Source organism: Cyrtonyx montezumae, unplaced genomic scaffold (assembly GCF_038088225.1).
Source record: "Cyrtonyx montezumae isolate F1298 unplaced genomic scaffold, pur_monq_1.0 scaffold_4, whole genome shotgun sequence".
Taxonomy (NCBI): Eukaryota; Metazoa; Chordata; class Aves; order Galliformes; family Odontophoridae; genus Cyrtonyx; species Cyrtonyx montezumae.
In genome coordinates, this window is record NW_027072045.1 from 16547856 (window position 1) to 16575266 (window position 27411).

Here is a 27411-nt window from a genome sequence, read left to right on the forward strand (position 1 = left end):
GGAGCGCTCGGAGGGGGCGGGAGGCGCGCGCCGTTTCCCTTTCTCTTTCGCCGGGCGGCTGCCGGCCCGAGGCCGCGGGGCTCCGCCAGGTACGGCGGGGGGTCGCGGGGGAGGGGGGGTGGAACGGGAGTTCGGGCTGAGCGGGGAGAGCCCGCCCGCTGCCGGGCCGCCCCGTCCGGAGGGCCGCGGGGCGAGGAGGGCACGGCTCCTCCCCGCGGGAGCCCGGCGAGGCCTGCGGAACGCATCTTGCCTTCTCGGGGCCGGGCGGGCGGCGGGACGGCCGCGGGCCCCGGCGGGGCGGGCGGGAGCTGCACCTGTCACCTCGCGGCCGCCGGAGCCCCGGGAGGGCGGCGGGGCGGGCTCGGCGCTCGGCCGGAGATCGGAGATCGGCCGCCGCGGTTACATAAGCGGCGACCCGCGCGCCCTGCCAGGCCGATGGCGACGCGTGTCAGCGGGCGTCGGCCCGCACCGCCGGCTCACGCGGCTCTGCCTCCACGTGTGTTGCAGGTCCCGAGATGGCTCTCCTGACGCCGCGGCGGGAGGAACCGGCCACGGCCCCCTGAGAGCTCCCGCACCGCGAGCAAATGCCCGGAGAAGTCCCGCTGCGCAGAGCGGCACCGCGGCTCTCCTGAACGGCGGGCGGCAGCATCTCGCAGATCCGCTCCCTGACCCCCAGAACTCCGGCAGCCTGTCCTGCCCCACGAATGGCTGCGCAGAGGAAGCACTTGGTGAAAGATTTCAATCCTCATATCACCTGTTACATCTGCAAAGGCTATCTCATTAAGCCCACCACAGTCACGGAGTGCCTCCACACCTGTGAGTACTTTGTAGCATATCCATCCTTTATAAGTGCTACCCCTGGAAGTTTAATATTAGTCTTGTTGGACATCTGTGTGGTGCTTTGTTTACTGGTGGTGTGCTGTATGGAACGCTGGTTTCTGGCAGGGTGTCCTAGGTACCTCTCTACCGCTTGGGTACCCCTGAGGCTGTGGATGCTCTCTTCAGCATCCAATAGGCAGACGATGCCCCTTTCCTCTCCTGTGAGTGAGGTGGTGGTGCTGGATGCAGCACGCATGTGTCACCATGGCTCACTCAGAATGAGACTGTTGATCGGGTGTGGTACACTGATAATGGAGCTGCGCTGCTTGAAACTAACGCTGGTGCAACTGTTGCCTGTGTGTGTTGTGGTACACCACTTCAGTTGGGCCTCCCTCTGCAGTGCGTGCTGTGGCACAGTGAGTAGTACTTGAAAGTTGGCAGGATGCTTACTTAGGGAGTAGATCTCTTTAAAACTGACTCAGAAGAGATTATTCAGGTTGTCTTATGCTCCCAGTGCTTCTGAAACATTGGTGTATGAATGATGTTGGAAGTATCAAGTAGTCCTGTCGGGCTCAGTAGGCTTACTTCTGTAAGTGGGATTGCTTACACACAAGTTTTTTAAGATGTATTCCTGAATATAAAATAACGTGCTTGAATCATCTTGACAACTTGGTGTATTTCCAAATAAAGATTGGAATTCTCCAGAAAAGAGTTAGGGGAACTGTGTGTTTTCTGCAAGACTTCCCTTTCTTAATCCTGTAGTAAATGGCAGTTCAAAGCCACATCTTCGCATTTCCCTGTCCTTTTTGTGCAACATTATTGTTGTACTTGTTACTTTTGGTGCTACATTATTACCTATCCAAGGCCTTGTATGTTCTGGTTATGTGCTTGACATACTTGGGTATATCAAGCACATAGAGAATTAAAACCTGTCGTTCCCATATGTTGTTCATAGTACAGAGACAGTATTGCTTACCATTACAATATTCTTATTATTAGCTTACTTTCTGAGAAAAAATATAATTTCCAAGTCTTATTGTCAGCTAAGGGCTATAAAATTCTATTTCTGGTTATTTGGTGAAGAAACTTAAATACAGGAGGAAAAAAGTTAAGCGGAGCACCCTTATAACATCTTGAAATAAAATGGGAGAGAGATATGTTAACTTATTGTTAATCTTTTCCTCTAAAGAAAATGGGGAACGTCCAGTGTTGAATTATTATTATTATTATTATTATTATTATTATTATTGGATGAAGCGTAGTAAACAGCAGTAACTTTTTAATAGTTGGGATGAAGCAAAAATATTGCATCAGAAATTATCTCAGACTCCAAAAATAAACAAACAAAAAACCTCACCTTGTTTTTATTATGGAATTTTTCTGCTTAGTTAATTTATTTATTTACTTTAATTCCCATTACAAAACAATAATGGCAGAAGGAGCATTTTTTCTCAGAAGCATCTGTTGCTTTTGTTCACTGGTGGATAGTGAGTGAGCTCTTCTCTGAGACAGTTCTGTTATTGCCTGGCCCCACTTCTGCAGCTGGTTAGTGCAAGTGAGGCTCACTGAGCTTCCAGGTAGCTACACAGGTCTCCTCCTCCAACAGCTGTCCTGTATTTGGGTCACTAAGTAAACATGCAAGAAAGAAGGTGCTGGATCTTTGTAGCAGCTTAGTTGCCAATATGTGATGCTTACAACGATGGAAAGAATTTAAAAGCTTCAAACTTTGATAGGGAAGCCTTATTTCTGTAGAGAAAGAGGTATTATGTATGTGTGCATAAGATGCAGAATTCAGGGGTGAAATGTGATGAATTGTTTTACACTCAGAGTTCTAAAATATGTGGACTTTTTTTTCCCTCTCTTTTTTCCCCATGTAGGCTTGATTCTTCAGCCACAGCTAAATAGTTACCACAAATTCTAACAATTTGAGCTCTCCTTTGATGCTTGTCTTGCACTCTCATTGCTGTAACTTAAAACTGTTGCACAAATGATTAAAATCTGTAGATATTAACAGTTTAAGAAGCAAGATCAATTCTTTAGATGCTGGGAATGTGGTCTATTTTTATGAAAAAGATGTCAAGTGCGTATTGACATAGATGTTCCCTGGCGATCATGGTAACTAATGTGATGAACAGTAATCACATCAGTTAGTGGTTAATTAACATCTGTGTTTACTGAAAAATGTTAAGTAGTGAAGTTCCGCTTGAGAAATGTGTGCCTTTCTAAAAGCAGTGTTTCTGATGAGTTTTTGTAAATGTTGGACAGACACCTGAAATCCACTATTTCACTATTTACTGAAAAGATTAAATGCAGCTTAGACATCAGCAGCATGAATTTTCCTGCATTTAGTGGGAAGGAAATGCTTATGACACTACCAGAATAATGCATTATTCTACAAATGCAATGCTTTGTTTCTTTGCTACTTTCAACAGAAGGATTTTGCCTTCTGTACTGAGACCTTTTTCTATTCTCCTACATAATTGTCAAGGATGTAGAAGCACTACTGGCTGAACCAGGCTAGATGTGAGCTGGGGGTATGTCCTATTATCTGCATTCTGAGTCACTCCATTGTTTAGCTCAGTGAACAGTTATAAAAACTGGCAAATAAACTTTCCTCAGGAACAATCTTTAGCATCCTATAGTATGTCAGACTGTTCAAATGACTACCGAGGTGTTGGTTGGAGGGCTCATCTGGAGCTGTCTAGGCCAACCTCACATATGAAGCAGTTTAATTGCCAGCACTACAACAGGATTAGCCACAGCTCTGAATAGCTGAGCTGTGAAAACTTACAGGTGTGAAGCCTTCACAGCCTGAATAACCATGAAGAAATGTTTCCTAATGTCCACCCAAACAACTTGTGACTGTTGCTTTTTGTTACACCATTGCTGCTACTAGAAGGAGTTTGGCTCCCTAAGTTTTATAGTTGCCATTCAAATGCTATGGGCTGTCATTTGGGGCACCTGTTAGTCTCGACTATTATTTCCATTTGGCAAATCTGTGTTTACTATTCCTGATTGGTTTTTTTGTCCCTCTAATAGTAGGGCATTGATTCCAGGGGAAGTGACATGTTCTATTGTCTTTCCTGGGAGCTAGGGGAGGCTATTTAGCTGTAGTTGCCCCAGTCATCATTCTCATCCTTGTAAAAGCTGAGCATAACACACTACCCTTTTCCAATCAGACCAACCCCATGTAGCCACCATGATTACAGAGGTAGCTTTCAGTTTAGTGAATCCTACCTAGTCCATAGATTTGAATTCATCCACTTTTTGTAAGTAGGCCCTAACCTGCTGCTTCCTGGCTGCTAGTCATACCTCTCCTTCCTAAATCACTCTGATGCACTTGGACATCTGAGTTTGGCCTCTGCCTCTGAAGGAAGAAAGGATACTGAGGACTTCAGACCTTTTGATGTTACCTATTCCTCAGCTGTCTCCCTCATTCATTAGCTGGCCCATCTTTTCTATGGGTTTCATACAGCCACTGGCCTACTTGTAGAGTCCCCTCTAAGTCTTCCATTAGTTTTAGCTCTGGCTATGCTTTGGCCTTCCTAATTTGATCCCTAGGTGCCTGAGTAGTGATTTTATGTCCTTTTGTTTCCCATCCTTGTTTCTACTTCTAATATATTCTCTTTTTGCATACTAATTATGAAGCTTGTGCACCAAGCAGTTCTTGCATCCCTGGCAGTTGTGACAAAATTCCCCATACAGTAGGCTGCTTAACTCTCGACATCTAAATAAATCTTAAAAAACAGCCAGTCCTCCTGGGTCTCTCTCTTTCTAATGACAGCCTCCTTGGGAATTCAGATTGGAAGGTTCTTGAAGAAGCTGAAGTTTTGAATCATTTCCTGAGGTTCATCATCCTAGCTGCTGTTTAACTTTGCAGCCTTCATCAGAATCCTGAGTTCAGTTATCTTGTTGTCACTGCAAGGCAAACTGCAACCCATGGCTGCATTCATCACCATGTTCTTGCTGTTTATGAGGAGATGAAGTGATGCATTACTCCTACCTGGCCTCTCTACCATTTGCATTGTCAACCAATGTAATCCGGGAACTGTAGAAATGCCTTTCCATCTGGAAAACATGCAGAGATGAAGATTTCAATATAAAATTATCTAGCAACATTAAGTGTTTTTCAGGTGTTGCTCTGTGTTCCAAGAAAATAGTGCTCTCACCAAGAGATCCCAAAAGAACAAGCAAGGCCTGCGGCAAGGCTTCCCATCCTCAGACAGGCAAGCTTAGCTATTTCTGTACTCCTTGTCCTGCAGGAGCTCCAGTAAATGACGTGGAGCAGCTTAGCACATCTGTCTTACCTTGAAAGAGATTTCAAACCAAGCAAGCCTTCCTGGTCAATACTCTGCTTTCTAACAGAAGGAAACCTGCCCGACTGTGTCTGATAACTGTAATTAACAGCAGAGTTGTCTCACGTGTCTATTCTCTGAGAAGGGCAGTTAAGTATATTAAAGGTTTTTGTCCTGGTTTTATGCAGAGACATTCCCTAAAAGTGCTTTTAATGCATTTTTAAGGTAGCTAATTAAGTACTTGTTTCAGGTCTGTGCCATCACTGAGATAAGTTTGATATTCCACCAGCTGTGTGTATGCTGCATTCTTCGTTTCTTCCCTGGCTGAAGGAGTGCTAGGATGAGTTCTAACAAAGAATTTATCCCTTAAATAACAAATTAAACTTTTTTTTTTTTGTAGGATATTTAGAAGAAAAATGTGGTATGAAACTTTATTTAGGTTTCTTGGTGATCAATACTTTAAAAATACCCTCTCCACAGTAAACAGTATCTGAGGGTGCACAAGGCATGCACTTCTTTGTTAGTGTGAGATGACATAGAGCACAGTTCTGACATTTGTGTATGTATTTTGCAGCTGAGTACAAAGATCTAAAAGAATGTGTGAAGCAGATCGCTCTGTACTGGAAAATGCAGCATTGTGTAGTATGTTATGGTTGCCAGCCAATTAGCATATGTCGCATAAATACTTTTATCAATTGTAATGAATCGTCTTGTGTGAGTTTAACTTTTTTTTAATAGCTCATCCAAACTGTCATAACACAGTCAGGAAATACAGGTCCTTGTTTCATTTTGCTGGCATGTACCTACAGACTGCACAGCTGTTGGTTAAACTGCTTTCTTTTGCCTGTTCACCATCACTGTGACCTACCATAAAGCAAGTGGAACCATGTTAATTGTTAATCTGAACTAGAAGTGTTAAAGATCTTTTTTTTTTCCCTGAAGCAGTGAATTAAATGTATATGTAATTTAATTTTAAGAGTCCCTTTTTCCTTACCTTTATCATCCAACGTTGAGACTGTCTCATTCTCTGAAGCTTCAAAGAGACAGGCTTTGACAAATGTTGTGTTTTATATTGAGAAGAATAAGTCTATATGTGTCATATCTGAAAATACTGGTTGATTATTTTCCTCCTACTGGGAGTATCACGTATCAGTTCATTATTTGTGGGTGCTAGAATTTGTGTATATTTTTGACTATGTTGCTTTCAGTAAATCACATTCAACTTTTGTAGGGGAAATCCTCTTAGCACCATTACTTTACATGAGGAGAAAAAAAATGTTTTAGATCATGACGTTATTGATTTACAGTTTCAGTGTTGTAGGTTTTTTTATAGTACAAGATGACCTCATGTTTTGTGTTGGCTGCACAAATACTTGGTTCAGATCTTTATCTTTGTTGGGGGTGGGGAATGCATCCATGTAGGACTGGCTTACAATTCATAGTTCTTTATGATGTCCTGTCCATGTGTATTCTACTCCAATTGAAATTCTAATGGGATTTCTGGGATAACAGGCGATTCTTAACCTTGTAGTTCTCATCAGCATTGTCATCTCTTGCCAGTAGTTGCTACAGTTTCTCGTGTCCAAAGTAAAATACAATCTCCATCTTCAACACAGTGTAGATACCATGATTGAGATACACCTGCTGCATTTGAAGAGCTCCATTGACAATAGCATGTTTCAGATTCCCTGAGAAAAAACTGGGTGAAGTAGGGTTATTTAGATTCTCATTCAAAACATCTGGGAAGTGCTTATCCTGGGACTTTTGTTACTGACTTTTTTACTGTCTTTGATTTGAGCCTTAGTGATTCATCTTATTTATTTCATCCCTAGTCCTAACATCTACATTTATTTGCTTTGGTGTTCTTTACTTCATCAATATATAAGAATCATTCACTTAGAATGTCCTGATTTATTTTTTTAATTTATTATTACAAAGAAGGTACCTCCTTTGTTAATAAACAGGAAAGATCTAATTTTCAGCAATGTTAATTATTGAAATTCTGGCAATGTGTCATTTTCTAGACTATCTACGTGCTCCAAAAAGTTTCACGTAAAATAAATTTAAACATCTGGAAGTTGGAAATATTTCCCCTTTTCCTATGGGGAGTACAGGACATATTGCTGTTAATGAATGAGCCTTCTCTATCGTGGTTTTATGCCCCACTCTTTTCCCAAATGTTCAGAATTGGACCTTTTAGTGCTTGGCTTGTTTCTGCTTACTGGAGAATAACAAGATGAATTAATGACTTGATGCTGGAAATGCCCGTTTCAGAAAGACAAATAAATTTAATCCTATCTTTTTCCTGAAGAGTGTATCAGAATTTGTATTCATCAGCATTATTGTACATTGCTTGTGAGTTTTGTTTGTTTTTTAATTCAAATAGCTTTGCATGTTCCAGAGCCATTTTTGGGGTCAATCTTTAAGACTACTCAAAGTATCAGAAAAGTAAAGTTATCGTAGCTAGCATTTGAAGGTGAGGAATAATGTTTCTGGAGGGTATTGGATTAGATTGTTTGGCCAACTAATGAAAATCTGTCTGTGCACATTATACAAACTCAAGTGGTGTTGGCTGTTTTCAAGTAATTCAGCTCTGGACACTTCTAGGGCTTCTATTTGTGCCCTAGTGTATATTTTTGCAGCGCATTATGTCTTGTGGCTGCATCTGTTTGAAAAGTATTATTTAGGGAAAGTGATGCTGCTTCATCTGTGACTTTGATTGCCACTTGTGACACTTGGTTGCCTCAGGGTATCGAGCATCCTGCTATCCAGCTACAGGTGAGAGGCAACGTGGTGGTTTTTTGTGAGTATTAGTTACAAAAAGCATATAGAAAAGTAAGGAAATCTTGTCAGTAGAGAACATCACACTCAGCATTCTGTAATGGATTTCTTACCCTGTGGAGGTGTTAGGAAACACAAGTGCAAAAATCAATTAGGTGCAGTAATTTAACAAATTACAAAGACTGTGTGACATAAGGAGAGTTCTATGATTACAAATGCCTTCATCTGTATGCCAGTGCTGAATACTTCTTGCCTTTGGTTTAAGAAGAAATGCACTCATGTCCTAGGGGTTGAACTGAGCTCAGTACATCCCTGTTCTTGGCTCTGTTCTGAGGTCCCTGTGTGCAGAGGGCTATGCAGCGCCTCACTTGCTGGACTTGCTTGGCAACACTTAGGGCTTTCTGGACTCCTTTTACCAGATCATCGTGATCTGCCATATATGCAGCGCTGCTGGAGCAGTTTCACTTGGGGAGAGTGCCAGGAGCCAGGCTGAGCTCCACCACCAAAGCTATGAAGTTCATGCCTTTCACTCAGTGTCTGAAACCAGTTTGGAAAACCTGTGCCTACACAGACTCAGCTGACACTTAATATCATTACATTATCAGAGTCAGCTGACGTGTAATAACTCTTCTGGGCATTCTAAGGCAAAGATAAGTGCAGACTTAGCACATTATGTGACATTTGTTTCAAACAAACAATCCAAAAAAGATTGTCCTTAAAGATTGTCATATAATTAGAGTTTACAAGTTTGCTTTAGTGCTGCTATTAGTTCCTTAGGTAACTGAAGAAAGAAATTGCAGTATTTCAGCAAAAACATATTGCAGTTGCAGCAGTCCATTTATTTTTTGTAGTCCATTTGCTGATGAATTTGCAGCTCTCATTTCAGTTTAAGTAAAGTAATAATAAACAGAGTATAGAGTTTATCTCCATCCCGAATTTTATAATGCATTTATAATAGAAGATTATTAGTTCTTGTCTGCTCCAGTTACATTTTCTTATTAATGACTGTAAAATCTACAGTCTGCAGTTAATCATTTGAAAGCAACAGTAGTGCAGCACCTTCTCTAGTTTGACTTCATTTCATTGGATTTTAAATTCAGATTGCTGCTCTGAGTTCGTACTTGTCATGGTCATGACTTTTTTTTTTTTCATGATAATATAGAAGTATTAAATATTTTCTGTTATTTCTGTCCGAAGGGAAGCATCACTGCTTTGAACCGTGTAGTGTTTCTGTGAACTTTTCTTTAACAAAGAGCTAGCAGAGCTGGCTCTGGCTTTGAGGAACAAGAATTGTAAAGCAATTAGTGCTTTAAAATCATGCATCAAAAATGAAGGAGCATTAAGTAGTAGCTAGCTGGCATCATTAGGTTGTGTTCAAGAAATGCTACTTAGATCTTCACCTAAGTTCTTTTTTTTCTTTCTTTTTTTTGTCCCACAGTTTGTAAGACTTGCATTGTTCAGCACTTTGAAGACAGCAATGACTGTCCCAGGTGTGGCAACCAAGTGCATGAGACCAACCCACTAGAAATGTTAAGGTAAGAAGACGTTACACAACACTGCTGATGTGAAAGGACGCAAAAATTAAAACAACCAAGCAAAAAGCTTTGAATATTGTTGTCCTTAAATGGAATTAAAATTTTTTGCCTGTTTTTTAAGTTGAGTCAACTTTGTTTGACCAGAGATTCTGTCAGTTTTTCATCTTGTAGCAAACTGAAATTTTTCACATATAATACAAGGAGGAAAGACAAAGAAAAATCGCAGTAAGGCCTGGGTCTATTGTACAAATTAAATATTTTAAAGCCTCTATTAAACAAAGAAATGAAGCAGAAACCTTTTATGCTTTACACGATTGGGAACTTTAATAGTCTTTTTTTCCTTCCTTCCTTCACTTCCTCATCAATTTAGGGGATTTCAAACTGGATGCAACCTTTCTGTTCTTCCAGCAATGTATAAAAAGGGTCATGCAAATAACGGAATGTTTTCCAAGTGTCAGACTTGCCAGTCTGTATTGGCATCTGCTGGTCAGTCAGGAGAAGCATAAAAGATGGTTTTGTCGCTGAAAATGTTGTTTCTTGAAAGTTTGTTTCACCATAACATCACCGAAGGAGAATGCAGAATTTCAAGAAAAATAATTGTTGGGACAAGATGCATAAGTTATTGTGATGTGTGGAAATGCAAAGTGATAGACATGCTTGGAGAAATTGAGATGTCATTATAAGTAAAACTTCACATGCTCCTAAAATGGTGAAGCCACCAGCCTCGTCCCACTCTCATTCCAACCCACTCCCTGCTTTCCCCAAGATTACTGGTTTACCTGCTTTCCACAGTATGTGTGTTGTAAGCCCACACAGAAATTAAACAAGAATTTAACACGACGAAGTCTTGCAAGAAAGGTGACAGGATATCAGTACAGGGCTATGAAGGCAGACTGACAGATTCTGAAACTCCAGTTACAGAATACAAGCAAGTTTATGCTGATGAGCATCTCCTAGTAAAAGCCTGTAATTTTAAAGTGTATGGAGATATTTTTGTTTGTTTCTTTTAGTCATATTTAGTGAAGTAGATTCAAAAGAAGTTAGCTGGATTTCTATTTGACATTCACCTTTCTCTTTATGTTTGATAACCAAAGCAATTGTTGAAAATGATATTGTGAATCTCAGAAGGGACTTAAACCCTTCACCTTTTTGCTAGTTATAACATATTACTGTACTTTTGCTATTTGCACGTTCATCTTTATTTGTAAATACAGAAAAGTGCTGAAGTACACTTCCCACCAACCAATGGGTTGAAGCATTCACTGCTAGGGGCAGCATATTGTCCTTGTAAGATTGAGCTTTTACTTTCCTATGAGCATGAGCATTTCTGGCAGCTGTCATGCGGGCTGTTTGCTGCAATACACTGGGATCTTCTACTTGGATTTGCTTGCCTAGGGTGTCCCTCTTGAGTCACAAAGTTAGCAACGTATTAGCCATTATTGCATGGGACTACTGAAAGGAAATATCTAGGGTCAAAATTAGCTGAGAAAAGCTAGTACTGCCTATTCATTAGGGAACATGTTAGGTTGAGCAACCCATGAATTAGTGTTTACTAATTGTATAAAAGGGTCTGCTTTTACTCTCTTGATCTGTGGGGGTCTTTTTTGTTTGTTTGTTTGGAGGTTTATTTTTTTTTTTTTGGACTCTGATTCTTAGAATACCTTTATAGGCTCAATTTTCACACATTTTATACTTTGCTTTCATATATGTCAGTGTCACCTGATATGATCCAGCAAGTTTTAGGAGAGATACCCTTTAGTTGATCTTTCACATGATTTTTTTATGTCTAGAATTTGGATTATTCAAATAACAAGCTTAACTGGCCAGACACTGAGGGAGTCAGAGAAAGTGCCAGCATGGTTGTGCTTACGAGAGCTCATTCCTTGTTTATTTTTCATGGAATCTCTTTGAGATTTTTTTTTTTAGCTGAAAAAAGAATTGAATGAGCTAGATCTTCAGAGGACTGGAGAAACCAAAGCAGTAAAAAGGAAACTGTTTCCTGATCACTGTGTATGCAATGAAAACAACTAAAACTAATCACCATCCACTTTGTCAAGGCTATTCTGAGTGTCTCGTTCCTATGCCTAAAATCATAATTTGATGTTACTGATTGGTCTGAAGGACGTATTGTCTTCTTCTCACAGCTGCCTTTTGCCTTTCATACAATTTAAAAACAACAACAAACAAAAAAAAAGCCACTAGCAACAACAAAACATTCTGAGGGTACAATTTTTATTTAGTTGTTAATACTGTTGTGAACTCAGGAAGAAATACTATTTTGTCAGTGCTAAAATAAATATTTACACCTGGAGTATACTAGAGGTGGTATTACTTACTAATTTAGTGGAGTTTGCTACAATTTGCCATATTTTGCTTTGATGTGCTTTTGATTGCACTTTCTCAAGAGAATTGTGTGTTTCACTTAGATACCAAGACAGTAGGTGAGAGAGACCATTAGCTGACATTTTTGTCATCCAAACATTTTTGGAGAGGTAGGGTTAAAAGGGATTGTGTAGATGTTTACCATGGGTGTTTTTCTAATCTCCTGTCAGCATCAGGAGCACTTTGTCTGCCAGAGCAGGAGATGCTGTACAGAGTTTATAAGGCTGCTAACACACTGAAAACAGAAACACTCTAGAAATGTGTCTTTTATTCTGACAAGACCAAGACAAGACCATGAGCTGAAAAGACATCTCAGAAAATGTCTAGTAGATGTTTAGTTAAAAAAAAAAAAAAAAAAAAAAACTTGCTTTAAGCTGGAAGGGCTAGAAGGGTGAGAAAAGTTACAATGAGAAATGAGGGAAGACATATTTTCTCTGCAGCTAATTCCTGAAACTCCTTCTAGAGCAACTAACTGGGTTCGTTTGCCAACAAACTGCATGTAACTATGTTTGCTGGTTGCATTTTATGAAACAGTTCTAAGCATTTGTTAAGCTGGTAATCAGAAGAGCGCGTGAGCAGTGTAATAGACCTACCTTTTTTGGATGCTGACTGCATAACTTTATACACACATTATACTCTGACGTAGAGACCAGCCCTGTCATTGCTCAGGAATGCAGCAAGTTTCTGAGAAATGGCACTGAACACCGTAAGTAGTATTTGTGTCTGAAATCTTTGAGATAAACTTTATAAACTCTTTCATAAACTCAATTTTGAGTAACTTCATAGCTGAGTTATTTAGATGTATCTTTCAGCTGGCACTACTTAAAGTCTGTTGAAACTGTGAGTCTGAAATTCAACACTGAGCTCTAAACTGAAAATACAGGAAGATTATGAAATTCTGGAGATCACCTTCCTAATTTAGAAGAATTCTGTATTGCTGACGTTCAGCAGTTTGGGTTGGTTGCACTATAAAGGCACGCTTCTTAGAAAGCTTACTTGGATTACAGGTTTTCCTGACTGATGCCTTCATTTGCTTCACTTCAGATAATTAACAGTTATCAGAGAGCTGCTTTGTTCATAAAGCTCATTCAATATTATAGATGGTGGGGGAGACGAGAACTATTCAAAGCTAGCATAAATGCATGGTTCTTCTTGGCAGACAGTCTGTTTTGATGGTTGGAAGATGTGGGAGTGCAAAGAGGTGTCTAAAACACAAACGTTCTCAGTTTGGCTTCAGCAGGAAGCATCATACTAAATGACTGAGCAACTTCAGAGTTAGGTCAAGTAATTGCATTTTGGAATGAGTTTAATGCAGAAAACAAAATCTCTTTCTAAGTTCTCATAGGCTTGGAGGATAGGAGCAGGATAGGAGGATAGGACTTGGATGCACCTGAAAATGAGAATATTTTTATAATTTCCTAAGTTTATTCCTATAGTTTATGTTTAGTTACCATGTACTTTAAGATCAGATAAATGTTATTCTTTTACTACTTTCTTTTTTTTTTTCATTTTTCTCTGTAGTCATGAGGATGTTTTCCTTTAATTAGTGTTTTTGTTTCATTAGGAAGAAGTAGCTCTTTCAGTTTACTTATTGAAAGAAAATAGCTGTTGAGTAGAGTATGAGCGCATGGTACTAGCATTATAATTGAGAAGTATACAGGTTTCTTGCTGTGAAAGCACTGCCACTGACTTTTCTTAGGGGCCACTGAAGTCTGGGGAAAAATGATATTTCTCAAAAATAAATGTAGAAAAAACAGCATCTGTACACCATAATGAGGAAAGGTTAGCAGGGTTTTTGAATTAAGGTGCAGTGAGATTCTCCTTTGAAGTCCAAATTTTAATTGCTGAGTAAGGATTAGGGATTTGATTTAGTAGTTGGGTAGGGATAGTGATAGGAGGATGGTTTGACTAGATGATCTTGTGGGTCCTTTCCAACCTTATGAACCTATGAACCTATGAAGTTATGGAAAAAAAAGAACTTTCTTGCAAAGTAGAATTGTTTCCAAATCGTAGTATATTTTCCATTTCCTGGATAGATTCACAAGTTCCTAATGCTCTGCTCTGGGATCTTCAGAGAAAGTAGTGCCATCTAATTGTGTTTGATCTTGAGAGGCTAGAAGAGCAAACAGAGCATTTTGGAAAGGTAGACCTACACTTTTATCTATCAGACAGTAAGCGCTTTGATATCACATGACTTTGTTTTCCTTCTTATCCACAAATAAGTGCTCTCCATGCTTCTTTGCTTTAGAACAGTTTGCTTCTCCTGATGAAGTTTTTTGGTTTTTTTTTCTTTACAAGAAGAAACAATTGAAAAATGTATCACAGTAGTGGTTTAAATATAAATGTTCTTATAACGTGACTCACTCCAAGAAGTGATACAGGGAACTGATCTCAAAACAAGATCACGGGTTAATATGCCTACTTGTAAACTTTCAATTACAAATGCAAATAATGGAGAGAGGAGAACATGGAATGGTGGTGCACTTATTTTAAGAAGTGAATCCCCATATACTGAAATGCTTTCTTACATTCCTCTACTGTAAAATCTTTGGGTCATCTTCTTACTTTGCCACCGCTAGCAGAAAAGTGGTAGTGAATTGTCATATGCTTTATAGCTGGCCTAGAGTGTCTTATTAATGGCATATGCACATACGTGTATGTACATACACAAATACAAGTATATATGTATATATAGAGATATAGATATGTATCGTTATTGAGAAGACAAATCAGGGCAATTAAAAACGTACCAAAGGAAGTTACTGTATTGTGATTTCTGACAATTCTGCTGGCTGTATTGCTTCGTTTTGTCATAGATTGTTGTTTAGGATACGGACAGTTTGAGTTAACATTCACAAGGAAAGAAAAATGTAGGGGGCAGAGAAGATAAGGAGAAGGAAGCAGAGTGAGAGACAGAGGAAACCAAAGTTAGGTGAGATAGGTAATAAGTAGAAGCAGACGGCAAACTAAATGAATAGAAGAGTAATGAAATGCAAAGAAGGGGAAGGAAAGTAGTTTGGCTTCAACAATGAAGGTAAATGTGTTGTGTCCCTCTGGAAGACACAGTCATAGCTATTTTTGACACTATAGGAAATAATAGATCATATCAGATCAGGGCACTGGAAGAGGTGGTTGTGCTGCATCTTGTCTGCTAGACAAACTCATGGCAGATAGAAATAGTTAGAATGAATTAACTTCAGTGCTGAGTTCTGTCTAGCCAGAGCAGCATGGATGCTGCTTCTCTATCCTGCCCAGATTGTATGCATTGTCTTGAATAGAGAATCTGTTAAACTTTCATAAAACGTATTTCAAGGGACGTCAACGCTTCCTTAAAATCAATATGATAATGGAGTTTATAATTTTCTGTGCTTGTTATGCATGACTTGGTCCTTAAGATTTGGTGCTAGTTTTCTAATTTTTTCTTTTTGACAGCATAATTGGTTCAATGTAACACAAAAACAAGGAAAACGTGATAAAATATTTTTTCCCTTTCTTTTTTACTTTTTTGTCTTTTTCTGTTTAAAAGTGTATTTCTTGGTAATTTCTAGAAGAAATCCATTCAAGTGGTAATTGAGATAATTTTTAATGCTTTTTTTTCTCTAAAGCAAAAATCAGCTGTTTTTTCTTTTCCATGATTTATTGTTTACCAGAAATATGCAATCCATTTTGCTGTTAAAAATGTATTTGTTGTTTAAAGGCTAAAAATATTTAAAATGCTAGTTTCTACTTAATGTGAAATGTATTTTCTCCCTTTGCAAGGCTGGATAACACCTTAGAGGAAATTATATTTAAGCTGGTGCCTGGACTTCGAGAGCGTAAGTTTCTGATTTGGTTTTGGGTACTTGTTTGGGTTGATGGAGGGAATATGACTGTTTTTAATGCTATGTCCATGGTTCTGATTTAAAAATTTATGTTACTGTTTTCTGGTGTTAACTAGAGGAACTGCAGCGAGAGATTGAGTTTTGGAAGAAAAATAAACCTCAAGAAAATGGGCAAGGTGATTTTTATTTTTATTTTTTTAATTTTCCCTCCCTCCCCTGTACATTAGGTAATGTCACAGCTCCTCATTAAGCCCCAATTCTTCAGATGTTCATGCATGTTCTTTATTATTACTGAATTCAAAGATAGTACACAAACTCTTAACAAATCTTTGTAAATGTCATCTGGACTTCCATTTACTACTGCTTATCTTTCAACCTCTTGGCTTACAGTGCTTGCTCTTTTAGCATCATTTCTGCTTGCATTTCTCTAAGCACTCACGGTCATCACTCATTCAACTTTCCGTTTGAGTTCTTAAGTTTTCTTCATATTACATAGAGTAAAATGGAGAGCTGCTTGAGTCTTTTTTTATGGATTATTTTATGTTACTGAGTTTGACCAGCTGTTAAGTAGGAGGTTGTCAAGAATGAGTTACAACAAGTTGTAAAACAGTTTTCCACACATTCTAAACAATTGTTTTATGGAGATTCCAAAATGCTTTTTCTTTTTTTTTTTTTTTTGGAGTTGACCCTTGAACTTTGAGAGCTCATTATTGAGCTGCCAAGTGAGGAGGACGTCTAACTGTTTTTGAAGGTTTACCTCAGGGTTTTGATACCATAGCCTACTTGATTTGGGCTTTTAAAATGCCTTTCAAAAGGCTCCATTGCTTTACTTCACAGTAACGTTTCAGGAACTTCTCTCTGCGGTTATTACAGCAGACTGTTAATATGTGTTAATTATGCATGTGACAAGTGCTGAGATTAGTTGTTCCACAGTATATTTACGAGCAGTGTTTCCTAGTAGTGAACTGCCACACCACAGAGTAGGTTTGTGTTTGATGTGTTCAAGATTGCAGCCTTTAAATCAGTGGATGCAAGCAACAGTAGGTAGCTTTAATATTAGGGGCACATCATTTCCTATCATGTAGGAATCTGTTGTGTGCGTTTGACTTCCAAATGTAACAGTAAAAGTTCATTTTCATAGGTTATAATTGATCAATTTAAAAATACACAAAATTAAGATTGTAGAGGTAGTTTGAAGGGAAGTATGCTCTTGGAAATGAAGTATTACTTCAAATACATGTTTGTTGCTATGGTGACTTTTAACTGTTTTACGCTTAAATAATAATCCTCATATTCTGCAGATGAAAGCCCCAAAACTGATAAACCCAAAGTAGATGAGGAGTGTGATGAAAATGAAGAAGATAAAGACTATCACAGGAGTGACCCACAGATTGCTATCTGCCTCGACTGTTTACGCAACAATGGGCAGTCAGGAGATAATGTAGTAAAAGTGAGTAGTAAGGATTATCTGCGGTGTTACTGTTGTTGGGACTAAGGCATTCTGTAACAATAAATTCTAGTGAGACAACATGGACCTGTCTTGATTTCCCCCCCTTAGTTTGTGTTTCTTGTGTGAGACATTTCAGTGTATCTTGGAATAAAAAAAAAAAAAATCATAACATTATCTATTGATTATGGTGGAATTTTATTTTATTTTATTTTTTGAACTCTAATGTATTCCAGCCTCAATGGTATGTATCTGCTTTATACAGCAGATTTAAAGCAACTCCCTAGTATGCCATAAAGTTAGTTGTGAGAAAGCTGTTTCACACTTTGAGCATAGTTGTCTTAACATGCCAGCATGAAACTACTTCTTATGTATGTTGTGTTCGGAGTGACTGGAATCCAAATCTTCTTGTAAAGAAGTGAGAAAAATGAAGCTATGATGCTATTATGAGTTAGAAGAGGGAGTAGTAAAAATGGTTACTGATTGGGAAAAATATTACTTACAGCTGCTCTTGGACTGAAAATTGCTTGCATGCTATTTAATGAAAAATGAGAAGGCATGGTTCTATAATTTCGAACATGTTTTTTCTTTTGTTTTTGCTTTAGGGTTTAATGAAGAAATTTATCCGCTGCTCTACTCGAGTGACCGTGGGAACTATCAAAAAGTTTCTCAGCTTAAAATTAAAACTTCCAAGTTCTTATGAGGTACATTTGGAAGTGTGATGTGATGTTTTTATTTCATGCAAAGTAATATTTTTTTTTAATGAAATTGAACCATATTTACATGCTAGTTTACACTGAGTGTACTTCAATATTTTAAGGTGTATTTTCTGCCCTCAAGTGGGAAGTCCTTATTTATCACAACGACTAGAAGTTGCTAGTGGTGCAGCTCATACAGTTGTAATAACAATGCAGTCCATAGGAAGAAGTGACAAAAATACTGTTTGAATTTTTCAAAAGGAAGATTTTATTTTTATAATAATTTATGCTTTTTTCCAGAATTTATAATAGAGAAAGAGACATGTCTTTTTTATGTGAGTGATTTGATTTTGGCTAGAACTGTTTTCCGGGTGGGATTTCCTGATGTGGTAGAAATTGTGATGTAGGGTTGAGACAGGGAGCCCGAAGCTCCCGCAAGTATCCCAGCTTCGTCGAGGTAGAGCTGAGTAAGATCAGGTGCATAGGTTATTGTAGAACTATATGCAGGAGTTGTCGCAGTATTATGATGAACCAACCAGCCATTTGTGTCATTGGTTTTGTTTTACATTGATTTAATCTATCTCTGATATGGTTATGTGGTGCCTGCTTACTTCAAATTTTTTTACATTTTTTTCTGCTTGGAAGTAGGAAAGCATTCTGGCTATTGTAAAGAAAGAATAGTCATAGATTTTCAGTGGGTGCTGTGATATCTTTCACAGTAAGAGGAAAACTTGTTTTTTCTTATGCATTTTAGTCCTTCAGATAATGAAGAAACATGTCTGTATACATGCATTTTCCTTGTAATTATAGTTATTTTTAAACTAAAACATTTAAAGTTGATTTGTAATTTAATTTTAAAAGCTGAGAATTACAACACCGTGATTGTATATGTTTGGTTTTGAAAAAGCATTGATGTAGCAAGAAGGCCTTCAGTAAGCATCATAAAGTTTTCTCTTTGAAGAGACACTGCACTATTTGTAAATATAATTTTTGCCTAATAATAATTTCGTACCTAGTTTAATATATTTTCTTTCTGACCACAACTTCATTGAAAACAAGTGAAAAAGTAAATTGGAATACTGCTGTGCAAAATAGCCTATTGTCAATTTGTTGTGTTTATTAATCTTTTTGTAATAACAGAAGTTCTGGGGTTAATTCTTAGGGATTCTCTTAAAAGTTCATTTAGTCATGAATTTTTACATCATTTTGTCTTTCCATTTGTTCTGTTGTATTTTAAGCTGGATGTACTATGCAATGGAGAAATCATGGGAAAGGATCACACTATGGAATTCATCTATATGACAAGATGGAGACTAAGAGGCGAAAACGTAAATGCTGTTCTATTATTCCTAAGTGGTGTTTGGGGATAATTATATATACCTTCACAGCTTGGCACAAAATGTCTTCTGTGACCCTTCAAAAAGACCTGTCCTTAAAAATGTGTTTTGCATGTTTTCTGGGTTTCTTATGTCAAAAAGAATCCAGTGAGTGGAAACCCTGCTGCAAGTGTGTTGTGTAGATTCTGAAGCTTAGAACTGGCAGGTATACCAAGTTTGCATGAAAGGTCTGCTCAGAATTTTAAGTGAGGTATCTGAAAACCCATACACTTAACTCAATTTCTGCAGGTTCCCTTTAGTGACATTTTATGTCACAATATTTACAAATCTACATCCAGCAGTTCTTTATTCAGAATCTGTTTTATTCAGTCAGTAATAAACAGTAACACTGGCAATCACTGGAGCAGTCTGATTGGTTTATGGTTGTTTCAGTGAATAATACACCCATGTTTTTTAGTTGTGTATAACGAAGACTAACAACAAGGTAACACAGCTAGATGGGTTTCCTTAATGTGTGCATATATTTTAGAACTGCAATACTTTACATACTCAAAGACTTTTCTTTCAGGTATGAAACTGTTTGATTTAGTAGCTCTTATGTTGCCTTTTTTCTCTTATTTTCTGAATGTATTCATTTGTTTATATCTGGCTGGCTATTGGTTGCTCTTTGATTCTTATTGCTTTATGCTATAAGCAAGTTTGTTGCTTGTCACTAACAGTGGAGGCTGTATTGGACTGTAGCTAAGTTTAGGCAATTAACATAATTTATTAGTCTGTAGAAAATTCCAAACTTCCTATACTCATTTGTTTGTTTTAAGCTTTCCTAGTACTCAGATTTAAAATGCAGTGGGAAATGGACGCAGAGGACAGGATTAGGCACACTGTGGTTTTAAGAATTCACAAGTTTCTTAGTTTAACCTGATGTGGAGAATAAATAAAGACATATTTTCATAGGAATTAAGGGAGTTAATGTGTATAGGCAATTATTAGTTAAATTAGAAAGTAGTATTGCACTGGAATTTGATGGTTACTGGAGCCCTGGAGTTGCACCAGTAAGTACCATTTTTCCAGTTCTGCCTTGAAACCAGCAGTGTCTGTTTGCCTTGCCATTTTTTCTTTTATTAGCATTAGCTTTACTAATAGGAAATTTTGAGGCAACAGCTTAACTGATAATGGAGTTCTTTTCATATAATTTAATCCTGCAGCCCCTGCCTACAAATGGACCTTTGGTCCTAGTGCTGGCTTGTAAGCAGCAGTAACTGTCATCTTGACAGAAAGGACATTATTTGTACTGATTAAAACTTTTTAAAAACGTCAGTATTATCATTTTAACCTTAAGTGATTAGGAGAGTTGACAGCTCTTGCTTGGATTTGTAGGTTATGTTTATATACACAGTACAGTCAGCTATGTGTACATCTTTTTAAGTACTGTTAAATAATTCCCCTGAAGTCAGAGATGACAGAGTAAAACCTGAGTAAATTATATTGTGCTGGTGATAAATCCAGTAACATCCCAGCTTCTGTAATTTTGTTTTCCATATCTGTGTTGGGTCTTTTTAAATAAAAGTAGTTGCAGTGCTAATTAATTCTCTGCTTTTGGATGAAAATCAAGTAAATCCATTATTTCTGTCCTTGGTACCATTTACCACCAACTTTTACAGGCACACCTGTGGACCTTACAAGAGGTAGTGTAGTCAAGTGGAAATATCCATTTATTCATTACAGAAGTCTTTCTTGTTTTAAACAAGTAAATAAGTTTTAAACTTTACAACTGAATTTTTTAAAAAAGGGAAGATAAATGTCTATGTCCAGCTGTGGATGCCTCTTATCTGATCAGAAAATCATCTCCTTCGCAGTTTCGGTGTCAGAACTGCTCATCTTCGCAAGTCTACTCACAGGATGGCACTTTTTATCAGGTAAGAGGCACTCACGACTGTACATATTACAGTCAGTTAGGTCCTGTGAACACTACAGTTGTAATCCAAACTCATTTTTTATGATACTCCACTACAAAGTGCAGAAATCCCACAAGCAAGGCTTGAGCATTTTCATTCGTTCAAAGAAAGCTTTATTAAACTAACAGAACCTTTTCAAATTACCAGGTTTTGTAGATCTGAAATATAAAACTTCTATATTTTCCATTAGTCTGGTTCTCTTGTTTTGTTCTTTAGGCTGATAAATGCATCAGACTGGAAATGTTAGCTACCTTCCTATCTCATCCTTCTAATAAGTAGCATTGGGCAATTGCTGACACAGGACCAAAACTGAAGAGTGTGAAGCAAAAGAGACTGTATTGGTGGTTTCATATTTTTATGATAATTCGTATTTAAACAAGTAGAGAAATTGCAAATTGAGGTTGATTCCTAAATTTCATCAATCAGTTTGGTATTCTTTTTCAGTATATATCGAAGAGTCATTAAGATTAGAAAAGACCTCTGAAGATCATCTAGTCCAGCCATCCACCTGCCACCAGTACTGCCCAGTAACTGTATCCCTGTTTACCACATCTACACATTTTTTAAGCACCTCCAAGGACAGTGAACAAACAATATTTCAGTTTGTTTATTGATAATTTTGAATTGAACTTTCTTCTAAAAATTACTTTGAAAGTCTGAAGTAATAATTTTTTCTTAAGCAAAAAATTAACGATTGAGGGTTGCTCTCACTATGGATGGGAGTCATCTGTTTTATGGTCTTACCTACTTCAGTAATTAGAATCACTCCAACATATTTCATTTTTTTCTGTACAGTTGGTTTGTGGTTTTTCAGAGTAGCACTCAGACTTTGCTTGCAAAAGCCCTTAGTGATGTAGGCTTGCGTGGTACATTCCTCAGCAAGGTGACTGCTCCATCTCCACCTCTGTCTACTTCCAGTTAGAACTGAGTACTTTCAGATACAATTTAAACAATCAAAATGTTTGTTTTGAAAAATGAGCTAGGGAAATAGCATTTAAATAATATAAGAATATAGTCATATCCTGTGCGAAAAAAAATGACTAAGTCAGTTGGTCTACTAATGCATTTGTTAATTGCTCATGCAGACTGTGCATGGCTCTCCATGTCTTCTCTTCCTAAATGCTCTTGCAGCTGTTGAATTTTTTTTATGTTTTGATTCCTCTGCACTCCAGTTTGTAAATCATCAGCAACTATGGTCACTTTTAGTTCTGCTGATCATTTCTACCGTAGTACAAAAAAAATGTTAAGCTGTGAAGGACTCTGCAGTGATCTCTTTTCTTTCTTGGTACCTGAAGTTCATCTGTCTTGCATTTGAAGGATGCAGGGGATTTGTTTGTTTGTTTGTTTTCCAAATTGGGAAAAATCAAGACTGGAATTAGCTATGCCTTGTGACAGAGATCTGTACAATTTCTGAATCAGTAAGATTAGCCTGTTTTATTTGCTATCGAAACAGGTTAATAAGGCAAGAGGAAAACATCTTCAATAAAATGCTGAAAGACTGATAAAAATGAGATGTTAACAGAACTTCTAGCAACAGGTGCTCAGGTGTTCCACTGCACTTTCTGGAAACTCTGTTACCTCCAATACCACAACAGTTTTGGCCAATGCAGGGATTCCATTAAATTATTTGCCTTTTTAAAATTATTTTTATATATTTATTTATTTTCCCAATAATAACTACTGAATATGTATCACTTATTATGAAGTTGAGGAATTTGGATTTCAGGGATGGGGAAAAGTTAGCCTTCATTTTTCAGTATATCAGTTGACAGCTATTTTATCTGTTTCTTCCTTTCCTTTTCCCTTTCCTTCTTTCCCCCTTTTCCTTTCGTTATTAATACCAAAGGAACCTATCTCCCATTTAACTAGTGCTCACTACTGCCATGTCAGTGGGAATCTCAATATATTTCAAAATCAAACTATATGCAGCATATGTAAATGGAACTTATTTTAGGTAGTATAAAAGTTAAAAAAGAATTGCTTATTCTCAGTTACAGCAATACAAATAAGTTGTTTGAATAATCCAACATGTTTGTCATTAAACATAAGTCACTAAATACACGAAGGTCAGATGTAAGAGTTTTATGTTCATAACAAGTGATTACAGCTGATTTAGAGATACGATATATCTCTATAGCTTTGAAGTACAGCTATGGAATTGTTGAAATGCATATTGCAATCATTTTATTTGTATATTAAATAGTTCTATATATGTGTCTTAGGAATAAGCTCTTACTGCTCTTACAGTAAAGTTTGTTTGCATTTCGTTTGTATTTTTACCGAATCATGTCTTCATGTTATTCTTTTCTTTGTTGTTGTTTTTCTCTTGCTTTTGTTTTCAGTCTTACCCTATGGTACTTCAGTATCGACCTAGAATTGACTTCGGTTAGACCAAAGGGCCAAATCCCATTGTGATGAATCCTGCACTATTTGTTTACCCATCGACAGATTGCACAATGAATGGATGTGCCTGGATTAGGGGGACACAACCAGATTTTCAGCATGCAAATAAGGACATTGTCTTTCTTAAAATTGTCAATTGCATCTCTGTTGTTTCTATTAGAGCAAGCCAAGTGCCATTCTGCTACTGAAATGTGCATAAGATATTTGTGAATTTTACCAGTGTGCTGCAAGTCATAGCCAAAATCATGAAGTGTACAGTCAAGATTCAAAACCTCTGGAATATTTTTTGCTTGCGTGTTAGAAAATTCTTCTGGTTCTCGTACTGATCACACTAGCAAAATGTCAGTGCTCATTCCATGTGGTGTTGCAGTTTCACACGCTTACTATTTTACTGAATATTGTTGTTTAAATCATAGAGTACTGTACAAATAGCTGAGGATTATACTTTGAAAATATTTTGTATAGAAAATATATTTAGAAAAGTGGTGGTTGGGCCACAGCCTTTTTCTTGATAAGCTTCTCATGGGTCCAGGTATAGCTCACTCATGAGTGTGCAACAGTCCTTTTGCAGTGTACCCTTAACGAGAGTGTAGAACGTGATAATTGAAAAAAAGGAATCCTTGTCTAAGTAGATTCTACCAATATTGCTTAAAAGCATTGCAGCCTTTGAGATTGCACTTTTTTATGGCTACCCTAAAGGTTGGATACAGCTTTTTTGGGGGGAAAATGGCTTCTAGTCAGATAACATTTCTTCTGATAAAACCTTTATAGAAATGAAGTTAAAATAACGTGTCTATGAAATAAATTTCATTGTTAGGTTACAGTCAAAGCAGAATCTACACATAGTTACTGCATTTTGTGGTAAGCGCTTCCTTATAAACCTTTACCCAATCTTAAAATAAGCTTAAAAAAACCATGTAGCTTTAGCTGTGCTATATATCTCTCTTGAGAGTATCTGGAGCATAGAATTCATTGTAGAAGTCTTTCACTAGTTTAAGTCTCGTCATATAATTATATTTCCATAAAATTAGAGGCAATGCAATACTGAAGATAAGCAGTCTGACCAAAATAATTCTTCAGGTCATTGTTTTTTCCTGAGGCCTGATAGTGCTGGATAAAAGAGTGATTGTTGCCTTAGGTACTGCAAGCGTAATGGTTCTGGTATAGAATGTTTATTGAGGTTTCTGGTGGTGTTGCAGGGAGCATAGTAATGCGCATGTTTTCTGTAGTCTTCCGTTGTCTTGCTCTGCTTACAAGTCAAATGAGTTTGGTTTTCTTTTTCATTCAAAGTCTGTGGAGATAACTGTAGTTCAGTACCTCTATATAATTCCTTTTTAATGAACACCCACTAGTATTGTAGATAGCTATTTATGCCCTTAAGCCTTCTGCATACAACAGAAAGGAACCAAATTAGCTTTTCAGAAACTACTCTGATCATACTTGGGTAGGACGAAGTGAAAATTCCATCTTGACTAGCATGGGATCAAGTATAAAAGGTGGAAACAAGGCTGTAACTTCTTTGTAAATGTGCATTCACGTATATTATGATGTTTCTGTAGGAGAAACGTGCATGTTATGGATTGAATCTGGCCCCTTTAATACTTGCAGGAGTTGTAAAATTGATGACTTGAAGAGTCCTTGTATCGTTGGGTTAAGTCCCGCCTCCGCACTCCAAAGCCCATACAACGTGCCGAAATAGCGATGCTGTCAGCAGCAGTCTGTTTAGGAAACCTGCCATTGCAGGTCAAGGTTGCACATATTGTGCAGATGCCAGTGGACCTGGGGAAGCCAAACGTTCAGGAAGCTGCTGCTCCGTTCCGCACGCGTAACGTGCCGACTGGTGTAGGCATCCTTTCGCCCACGTAAATGGGCCGTAATGGGAACAGGTGCAGCTGCGGGCTGCAGGAAGCGTCATCCTTTTGCCCACCTGAGCTGTGATGTGCTGCTCCGCTCCGTGTCCGGAGGGCCCTGCTCGTCTGTGCACGTGGAGCAGCTCGTCAGATCTAAGCATTCATCCTAAGTGCAAGTCGTTGCTATCTTTGTTATATACAGTTGTTTTGTATGGTAGAAATAGATATTATTTGTAAATATTGACATGCACGTGCAAATGACACCTGACAATTTTTATATATTTCATGTGTTTTTACACCAGAATTTTCACTGTAGATTCACTTAACATGCAACGCCTGTTTCGTTTAATCACAAAACTAGCAGTAGTACCCGTAAGCATAATTTCTGCTTGATTCAGGGGACCCTTTTTCTCAGCTTTTTCTGGTTTGGCAAGTTTGAACAGATTTTGTGGAAAAAAAAAACCAGCGCATTAATTTTAGTTCATTTTCAGTTACCTTACACAGAAGTTTGCATCCAGCTAATGGGACCCTCAAAATTAGACTGCTTCGTAGTGGCTTTTAAATGACATCCTAACAAAAGATTTGGCTGTCTGAGGACTTTTGTAGTCACAGTTCAGAGGACCCTGAGTTTGTCTTGATCAGAATTGGATGCTGGTAATTCATGGTATTTTCTTGATGAAACTTCAGGCTGGGTTACAGAAGGCAAATCTTCATTTTAAGCATGGAAATTACAGACATACATGATTCAGTGTTCCCAGCTGAGAATTATGCTCTTAAATGCTTTTAAATGCGTGTAATCTAGACAACTACCTAGAATTAATGCATTTCTGACTTGATGGCGAAGCTCCTGAGTGCTGTGCTAGTTTAATAGTCTTTGTAGCAGCAAAGTACCAGTGAAATACATATCTTAACTGGGCAGCTTTCTTACAGGAAATTTTTCTCTTCTCTGTAGTTTCTATGTGCCATTTATCTACATATAGGCATATTTGATTCCTTTGTGCCAATTAATGATATCTGGACAGCATAGGCCTACGTATTGCATGTACAGATTCCTGTGTGCCAAAGATGGAATAAGTGGAATGAGTATTAAGCATTCCATTAAAACTGCACCATATTCCATCACTGAGCAGATTACTGTACGCAGTCACACTTGCTGACCTTTTCTGTACTGCCAGTATCTAGCTGCAGAGGAATAAGATCTAAAAAAAAAAAAAAAAATCCACACTACTGCCTAACCTTGCTCTCTCTTACTGAGCACATTTGGTGCTTTTCTCCCCCCTGAAAGTAAAAAAAATTATCTGCTTTTCATTCTGGGCTCACTTATTAATGAAAGTTCTAAGCAACTTTTCATTGGCTATTGCTGTATGCTGGATTAGTCCAGAAATGAACTATAAGCTAGAATTTACAGGTGAGGTCCTATAAAATCTCAAACAGTAGGGAATTTGATAATCAAGAAATGCATCTTCCATCGTGTGTTACTGCACTGCGTGTAGGTGAGAGCCTAGTGCTATAAAAGACATTTTTATTTGGTTGAAATGCCAAATAAAATTGCTATAATATGCTTAAGTGACTCATCACTACAGTAGTTACTGCTCACGTGTGCTTCTGGGATTGGGTCCTAGCAGTGTGCAGCACAATGCTATATTGGGCGTGCTCAGCTAGCTTGAGCTATTATGCAAAAAAATCAAAAAAATTCTAAAAAGTATTTGATTTTACTGAAGATATTATATAAAGTGCCTGATTATTAACGCGGAATATCTTTTAAACCCATTATTTGTATTTGGCAGGGTAATATTTGCTTCTGTATCTTATCAGTGGTCTTAATATTTTCAGCAAGAATATTTCATGATCGCTCTGTATTGAGAAGCCTTTCACATGAAACAAGCAGAAAAATAAATGTTATTTCTTTTTTTTTTCCAATTTCCAATTGTCTATCTCAGCGGAAGCTATGTGAAAAGAATACTTTCATATTGAAATTATTTCATTTTCTCTATGAGGTGATCTTGAATTCTGAATCTTTTTTTTCTCCTAGGCTCCAAAGATTTGACTCTTCTTTTCTCTTCTGCAGTTATGGAAAGCAGTTCCAGT

The 27411-nt window shown here is 37.8% G+C and overlaps 2 protein-coding genes across 3 annotated transcripts in view; both read left to right on the forward strand.

Moving 5' to 3' along the window:
• Positions 1-27236, forward strand: PCGF5 (polycomb group ring finger 5). 2 transcript variants are annotated; one of them, XM_065746181.1, is made up of 10 exons: positions 1-89; positions 508-816; positions 9334-9430; positions 15572-15627; positions 15750-15809; positions 16935-17083; positions 17686-17784; positions 19017-19106; positions 20972-21031; positions 23413-27236. In XM_065746181.1, the coding sequence occupies exons 2-10, from the start codon at positions 705-707 to the stop codon at positions 23458-23460; spliced, it is 771 nt and encodes a 256-aa protein (XP_065602253.1). In that variant the 5' UTR covers positions 1-89; positions 508-704; the 3' UTR covers positions 23461-27236. The 2 variants fall into 2 exon arrangements, with proteins under 2 accessions (XP_065602253.1, XP_065602256.1); XM_065746184.1 differs by lacking the exon at positions 20972-21031.
• Positions 1-27411, forward strand: part of RPP30 (ribonuclease P/MRP subunit p30) — a 260717-nt gene that overhangs the window by 102897 nt on the left and 130409 nt on the right. The gene's annotated exons all lie outside the window — the stretch shown is intronic.